Source organism: Leuresthes tenuis, unplaced genomic scaffold (genome assembly GCF_036924035.1).
Source record: "Leuresthes tenuis unplaced genomic scaffold, fLeuTen1.0.hap1 SCAF_1, whole genome shotgun sequence".
Classification (NCBI taxonomy): Eukaryota; Metazoa; Chordata; class Actinopteri; order Atheriniformes; family Atherinopsidae; genus Leuresthes; species Leuresthes tenuis.
This window is the reverse complement of record NW_027325355.1, coordinates 36,372,466-36,381,513: the sequence shown is the minus strand read 5'-3', so window position 1 is coordinate 36,381,513 and position 9,048 is coordinate 36,372,466. Positions and strand designations below refer to the sequence as shown.

The 9,048-nt window shown below is 53.5% G+C and overlaps 1 protein-coding gene across 9 annotated transcripts in view; it reads right to left on the bottom strand.

Moving 5' to 3' along the window:
• The window catches only part of LOC140289440 (target of Nesh-SH3-like), a 36,684-nt gene extending 30,457 nt beyond the window's left edge, over positions 1 to 6,227 (bottom strand). For all 9 annotated transcript variants that reach the window (XM_072379265.1, XM_072379267.1, XM_072379268.1 and 6 more), the window contains exon 1: positions 6,052 to 6,227. In XM_072379265.1, coding sequence (XP_072235366.1) covers positions 6,052 to 6,217 — 166 coding nt within the window. In that variant the 5' untranslated portion in view covers positions 6,218 to 6,227. The remainder of the gene's footprint in view (positions 1 to 6,051) is intronic.
• Between the last annotated feature and the right edge of the window lie 2,821 nt (positions 6,228 to 9,048).

Genomic DNA, 9,048 nt, shown 5'->3' with positions numbered 1-9,048 from the left:
CACTGGGACACCACAGGGACACCACAGGGACACTACTGGGACACCACTGGGACACTACTGGGACACCACAGGGACACCACTGGGACACTACTGGGACACCACAGGGACACTACTGGGACACCACAGGGACACCACAGGGACACTACTGGGACACCACTGGGACACTACTGGGACACCACAGGGACACCACTGGGACACTACTGGGACACCACAGGGACACTACTGGGACACCACAGGGACACCACAGGGACACCACAGGGACACTACAGGGACACCACAGGGACACCACTGGGACACCACAGGGACACTACAGGGACACCACAGGGACACTACTGGGACACCACAGGGACACCACAGGGACACCACAGGGACACTACAGGGACACCACAGGGACACTACTGGGACACCACTGGGACACCACTGGGACACTACTGGGACACCACTGGGACACTACTGGGACACCACTGGGACACTACAGGGACACCACAGGGACACTACAGGGACACCACTGGGACACTACTGGGACACCACTGGGATACTACTGGGACACCACAGGGACACCACTGGGACACCACTGGGACACCACAGGGACACCACTGGGACACCACAGGGACACTACAGGGACACCACTGGGACACTACTGGGACACCACAGGGACACCACTGGGACACCACAGGGACACCACTGGGACACCACAGGGACACTACTGGGACACCACAGGGACACCACAGGGACACCACAGGGACACTACAGGGACACCACAGGGACACCACTGGGACACCACTGGGACACTACTGGGACACTACTGGGACACCACTGGGACACTACAGGGACACCACAGGGACACTACTGGGACACCACAGGGACACTACTGGGACACCACAGGGACACCACAGGGACACCACAGGGACACTACAGGGACACCACTGGGACACTACTGGGACACCACTGGGACACTACAGGGACACCACAGGGACACTACAAGGACACCACAGGGACACTACTGGGACACCACAGGGACACTACTGGGACACTACTGGGACACTACTGGGACACTACTGGGACACCACTGGGACACCACTGGGACACTACAGGGACACCACAGGGACACTACAGGGACACCACAGGGACACTACTGGGACACCACTGGGACACTACTGGGACACCACTGGGACTCTACTGGGACACCACAGGGACACTACTGGGACACCACAGGGACACCACAGGGACACTACTGGGACACCACTGGGACACTACAGGGACACCACAGGGACACTACAGGGACACCACAGGGACACTACTGGGACACCACTGGGACACTACTGGGACACCACTGGGATTCTACTGGGACACCACAGGGACACCACAGGGACACTACTGGGACACCACTGGGACACTACTGGGACACTACTGGGACATTACAGGGACACCACTGGGACACCACTGGGACACCACTGGGACACTACTGGGACACCACTGGGACACTACTGGGACACCACAGGGACTCTACTGGGACACCACAGGGACACCACAGGGACACTACTGGGACACCACTGGGACACTACTGGGACACCACTGGGACACCACTGGGACACTACAGGGACACTACTGGGACACCACAGGGACTCTACTGGGACACCACAGGGACACCACAGGGACACCACTGGGACACCACAGGGACACCACTGGGACACCACAGGGACACTACTGGGACACTACTGGGACACCACTGGGACACTACTGGGACACCACTGGGACACCACTGGGACACTACAGGGACACTACTGGGACACCACAGGGACACTACTGGGACACCACAGGGACACTACTGGGACACCACAGGGACTCTACTGGGACACCACAGGGACACCACAGGGACACTACTGGGACACCACTGGGACACTACTGGGACACCACAGGGACACCACAGGGACACCACAGGGACACTACTGGGACACCACAGGGACACCACAGGGACACTACTGGGACACCACTGGGACACCACAGGGACACCACTGGGACACCACAGGGACACCACTGGGACACCACAGGGACACCACTGGGACACCACTGGGACACCACAGGGACACCACTGGGACACCACAGGGACACCACTGGGACACTACTGGGACACCACTGGGACACTACTGGGACACCACAGGGACACTACTGGGACACCACTGGGACACCACTGGGACACTACTGGGACACCACAGGGACACCACAGGGACACTACTGGGACACTACTGGGACATTACAGGGACACCACTGGGACACCACTGGGACACTACTGGGACACCACTGGGACACTACTGGGACACCACAGGGACACTACTGGGACACTACAGGGACACCACTGGGACACTACTGGGACACTACTGGGACACCACAGGGACACTACTGGGACACCACTGGGACACCACTGGGACACTACAGGGACACCACTGGGATACCACAGGGACACCACTGGGACACTACTGGGACACCACTGGGACACCACTGGGATACCACAGGGACACTACTGGGACACTACTGGGACACCATTGGGACTCTACTGGGACACTACTGGGACACCACTGGGACACTACTGGGACACCACTGGGATACCACAGGGACACCACTGGGACACTACTGGGACACCACTGGGACACCACTGGGATACCACAGGGACACTACTGGGACACTACTGGGACACCATTGGGACTCTACTGGGACACTACTGGGACACCACTGGGACACTACTGGGACACCACTGGGACACTACTGGGACACCACAGGGACACTACTGGGACACTACTGGGACACCATTGGGACACCACAGGGACACCACTGGGACACCACTGGGACTCTACTGGGACACTACAGGGACACCACTGGGACACCATTGGGACACCACTGGGACACCACTGGGACACCACAGGGACACCACTGGGACACCACAGGGACACCACTGGGACTCTACTGGGACACTACTGGGACACCACTGGGATACCACAGGGATACCACAGGGACACAACTGGGACTCTACTGGGACACTACTGGGACACCACTGGGATACCACAGGGATACCACAGGGACACAACTGGGACTCTACTGGGACACCACTGGGACTCTACTGGGACACTACTGGGACACCACAGGGACACTACTGGGACACCACTGGGACACCACTGGGACACCACTGGGATACCACAGGGATACCACAGGGACACTACAGGGACACCACTGGGACACTACAGGGACACCACTGGGATACCACAGGGATACCACAGGGACACAACTGGGACACTACTGGGACACCACAGGGACACTACTGGGACACTACTGGGACACCACTGGGACACTACTGGGACACCACAGGGACACCACTGGGACACTACTGGGACACCACAGGGACACTACTGGGACACCACTGGGACACCACTGGGACACCACTGGGATACCACAGGGATACCACAGGGACACTACAGGGACACCACTGGGACACTACAGGGACACCACTGGGATACCACAGGGATACCACAGGGACACAACTGGGACACTACTGGGACACTACTGGGACACCACAGGGACACTACTGGGACACCACAGGGACACTACTGGGACACTACTGGGACACCACAGGGACACCACAGGGACACCACTGGGACACCACAGGGACACCACAGGGACACTACTGGGACACCACTGGGACACTACTGGGACACCACAGGGACACCACTGGGACACTACTGGGACACCACAGGGACACTACTGGGACACCACAGGGACACCACAGGGACACTACTGGGACACCACTGGGACACTACTGGGACACCACAGGGACACCACTGGGACACTACTGGGACACCACAGGGACACTACTGGGACACCACAGGGACACCACAGGGACACCACAGGGACACTACAGGGACACCACAGGGACACCACAGGGACACCACAGGGACACTACAGGGACACCACTGGGACACTACTGGGACACCACTGGGACACTACAGGGACACCACAGGGACACTACAGGGACACCACTGGGACACTACTGGGACACCACTGGGATACTACTGGGACACTACTGGGACACCACTGGGATACCACAGGGATACCACAGGGACACAACTGGGACTCTACTGGGACACTACTGGGACACCACTGGGATACCACAGGGATACCACAGGGACACAACTGGGACTCTACTGGGACACCACTGGGACTCTACTGGGACACTACTGGGACACCACAGGGACACTACTGGGACACCACTGGGACACCACTGGGACACCACTGGGATACCACAGGGATACCACAGGGACACTACAGGGACACCACTGGGACACTACAGGGACACCACTGGGATACCACAGGGATACCACAGGGACACAACTGGGACACTACTGGGACACCACAGGGACACTACTGGGACACCACAGGGACACCACTGGGACACTACTGGGACACCACAGGGACACCACTGGGACACTACTGGGACACCACAGGGACACTACTGGGACACCACTGGGACACCACTGGGACACCACTGGGATACCACAGGGATACCACAGGGACACTACAGGGACACCACTGGGACACTACAGGGACACCACTGGGATACCACAGGGATACCACAGGGACACAACTGGGACACTACTGGGACACCACAGGGACACTACTGGGACACTACTGGGACACCACTGGGACACTACTGGGACACCACAGGGACACTACTGGGACACTACTGGGACACCACTGGGACACCACTGGGACACCACTGGGACTCTACAGGGACACCACTGGGACACCACTGGGACTCTACTGGGACACTACTGGGACACCACAGGGACACCACTGGGACACCACAGGGACACTACTGGGACACCACAGGGACACTACAGGGACTCTACTGGGACACTAGGTCTTGTCAATGTGTAGATTAAAATCACCAGATGAGTAGCAGTTAAAAGGAACTTTGTTTGAGGACATTGTGGTTGGTGTTATTGATGCAGTTCCTCCCCTCGTAGAAAATAGAAAGTTAAAATTTGGTGGGGAAGCCTCAGTGTGAACAACAGGTGCATCGGTGCCAAGCCATGTCTCTGAAAAGAGACCACTGTCCAAGTTTTTATCTAAAATTAAATCATTTATGATAAAAGATTTGTTTAAAAGAGAGAGCGCACGTTCAGCTCATCGTGGCATTTTAGGGGAATATTAAAACATTTCTGGGTTTTACCTGTTGATGTGAAATGAAAGTTTTGATGGTGTGAATGTCCTGAGAGTCTGGAGGTGGAGAAGGGTCGACTGATTGAAAGAAGTGTAAGGTGAGGATGAAATGTGGAGTGAGGGAGGGTGGAAGTGTCTATGTGCACGTGAGTTAGCGGCTAGTCAGGAGCTGGCTGTGGTACAGGAGGGTTAGGGTTAGGGTAGCCAGGTCGAAGGTAACTGATAGGAGCAACAAAAAGCTGTTTCTCTTTCTGCATTTCACAGAAAAGTGATCCCTTCTAACCATAACTGTTTCCTTTAGGAAAAGGACAAATTCCTCCTCCTATAGACGGAGACAAAGCCAGTTTCTGAGATAAGAAACTCTGATGAGAGGAGAAATATCCTCAGGATGCCGCAACCTGCTGCCATAATTCACCCAGGAACAGCTGGTGCTGAAGGATGACTTTCAGCAGGTTACGCTACATGTTTTCCTGCCGAGATGGGATCAGAAGCTTTGGCTGAGCTTCTAAAAAAGGATCAGAACCACCTGCTGGGGGATTTTTATGCTTCTCACATTCTGCTTTTCCCAAAAGAAACTCTGCAGTTTCCCATGAGTGAGAAGGTTTGGTGGTCACACGAGGATGCTGTTTACTTTAAAGCAGATGCTCTCAGATTGTGAAGAAAAAGGAGAAGCTGGTGAAGAAAAAGGAGCAGCACGGAGAAGTTTGTGAAGAAAAAGGAGCAGCACTGAGAAGAAAAAGGAGCAGCACAGAGAAGAAAAAGGAGCAGCTGGTGATGAAAAAGGAGCAGCACGGAGAAGCTGGTGAAGAAAAAGGAGCAGCACGGAGAAGCTGTTCTTACCCATCTCGGTCTCGTAGGGCTGTCCGTTCTCAGGCAGCTGGATGAACTGTTTGGAGAACATGCTGCTGCCGTAGCCCAGGATGTAACCCTCCAGCTTCACGTCCGGACTGGGACGCACAAACTTCATGATGATAGTGTCGCCGGTGGCGTTGATCCGAATTTTCATGTTCTGACGACGCACTGAGGAGGAGGAGCAAGAGATGAAATCTGAGTGATTAAAGGTTCTAAAGTTACATAAATGTATGTGTTTTCAGTCAGAATTACAACATTTCAAGGCAAATCTTTTCTGAAAAAGAAAATAACCTCATAAAAATGTGCTTCTATGTCAAACAATAAAACTCAAGAAACCTTCCAGAAACCTTTTCACTTCTGCAGCGCACCCCCTCGCCACAGGGGTCCCCCAAGGCTCAGTACTGGGACCTCTTCTCTTTGCCATATACACCATCTCACTGGGACAGATCATCCGATCACATGGCTTCTCACACCAATGTTATGCTGATGATACCCAGCTCTATCTGTCATTCCCACCTGACGACCACACGGTCTCAGCTGAATCTCAGACTGTCTCTCTGACATATCAACATGGATGAAAGCCCATCACCTCCAACCTAACCTCTAAAAGGTTATCAAAGGTTGCTAGAAACTTGAGTGTCGTGATCGATGACCAACTAACCTTCAAAGATCACGTTACCTCGGTTGCTCGTTCAGCCGCTTTGCATTACTAAACATAAGAAAGATCAGACCATACCTGACCCAACATGCCCCCCAGCTCCTGCTGCAGGCCATGGTCATCTCCTGCCTTGACTACTGCAACGCTCTCCTAACTGGTCTCCTAACTGGTTTCCTAACTGGTTTCCTAACTGGTCTCCTAACTGCTCTCCTAACTGGTTTCCTAACTGGTTTCCTAACTGGTTTCCTAACTGGTCTCCTAACTGGTCTCCTAACTGGTTTCCTAACTGGTTTCCTAACTGGTCTCCTAACTGGTTTCCTAACTGGTCTCCTAACTGGTTTCCTAACTGGTCTCCTAACTAGTTTCCTAACTGGTTTCCTAACTGGTCTCCTAACTGGTTTCCTAACTGGTCTCCTAACTAGTTTCCTAACTGGTTTCCTAACTGGTCTCCTAACTGGTTTCCTTACTGGTCTCCTAACTGGTTTCCTAACTGGTCTCCTAACTGCTCTCCTAACTGGTTTCCTAACTGGTTTCCTAACTGGTTTCCTAACTGGTCTCCTAACTGGTCTCCTAACTGGTTTCCTAACTGGTCTCCTAACTGGTCTCCTAACTGGTCTCCTAACTGGTTTCCTAACTGGTTTCCTAACTAGTTTCCTAACTGGTTTCCTAACTGGTCTCCTAACTGGTTTCCTAACTGGTTTCCTAACGGGTCTCCTAACTGGTTTCCTAACTGGTTTCCTAACTGGTTTCCTAACTGGTTTCCTAACTGGTTTCCTAACTGGTCTCCTAACTGGTCTCCTAACTGGTTTCCTAACTGGTTTCCTAACTGGTCTCCAGCCTGTGAAACCTCTGCAGATGGTCCAGAACGCGGCGGTGCGTCTGGTCTTGGATCAGCCTAAAAGAACACGTCCCCCCTCTGTTCATTGAGCTCCTCTGGCTGCCCTTAGCCGCCTGCATCAGATCCAAGTCCCTGATGTTAGCTACAAAGAGCTTAATGGAACGGCTCCATCTGCTTGAATGCTCTTGCAAAGGCTTCTGTCCCAACTGGGTCCCTCCGTTGGTCCCAGGATTGTCGTCTAGCAGCTCCTACACCACGCCTAAGACAATCCAAACTCTGTTCATGTGTCGTCCCACGATGGTGGAATGACCTACCGAGCGCTACCAGAACAGGGGCGTCCCTGTCTATCTTCAAGAAGCTCCTGAAAACCCAGCTCTTCAGAGAGCATCTCCTATCCCAGCACTTACCTTGTACTTCCCTCCCCCCTCTATCTCTGCACTTTATCTTTCTGCTCTTCCTTCTATGCCTGCACCCTATCTCTACTCTGTCCCCTCTGACAGAGTCGGACTCCTGGGTTCCTTATTGAGCTTATTGTTAGCTTTTTATAAAGCTGTTATATCTTCATTTGTAAGTCGCTTTGGATAAAAGCGTCTGATAAATACAGAAACATAAACAACAGAAACATAAAACTACGCTGGTATTCTCCCAGTGACAGCGTGGATCAGAGCCATACAACGGTCTCTCCTTTAGGTTTACTGTCAGAGCAGCGGAAACATCCAGAGTCTTACACGAACATCATGATCACGGGAGTTTAACAGCTGTGAGAGGATCAGAGGCTGGGATTTGGATGAATTGTCTTGAATCGGGCTGCATCTTTGACATTATTTGTGAACAAAGCTGGATTTTAGTGAAGGTTCCTGCATGTCTGAACATGTCAGTTCATGTCTTTAAGGCCGGCCTCTGCTCTGCTCTGATTGGTTCCCAGCTCCAGGCCTGCCTGGCATCAGCGGCACGTGGAGCTGACCTCTCCTCCTGCGGGGGTCAGACCCAACGTCACGGCCCACTTTTAAAACTTTAACGAGGACAAAATGTTTCTCTCAGGAACTGTGAAGCGTTTTATTTTTCCAGGGCCCAGAAGTCTGATGGCAGACAGACTCTGAGGCGCACGCCAGCCGGAGGAAGAAGCTGCTTCTGGGGTCAGAACATCAGGATGGTTTATATTTCTATGACTGGCTGCAAACAGGATGTGTGAGCAGAGCTGGCGTTTTTTCCACCGTGACAAGGAGCTGGTTGTTTATGTGACGCTTTCCCACCGTTAAACTGGCTCAGACACAATGAAGCTGTTAGTTTTCTGCAACACCACGACACACGTGACATTTCTGGAGCTACTTCATGTGGCTTCTCCGGCTTCCTGTCTGGTTCCCAGAGAGCTGCAAAGTGTCGGGAAAACCTGGTCTCAGCAGAAAGAGCTAATTAGTGAAACAAGCTCCTGATGTTTCCACATGTTGTTCGGTTAAAAGCGACACGCCAGAAGCAGCCAAGGAAAGCC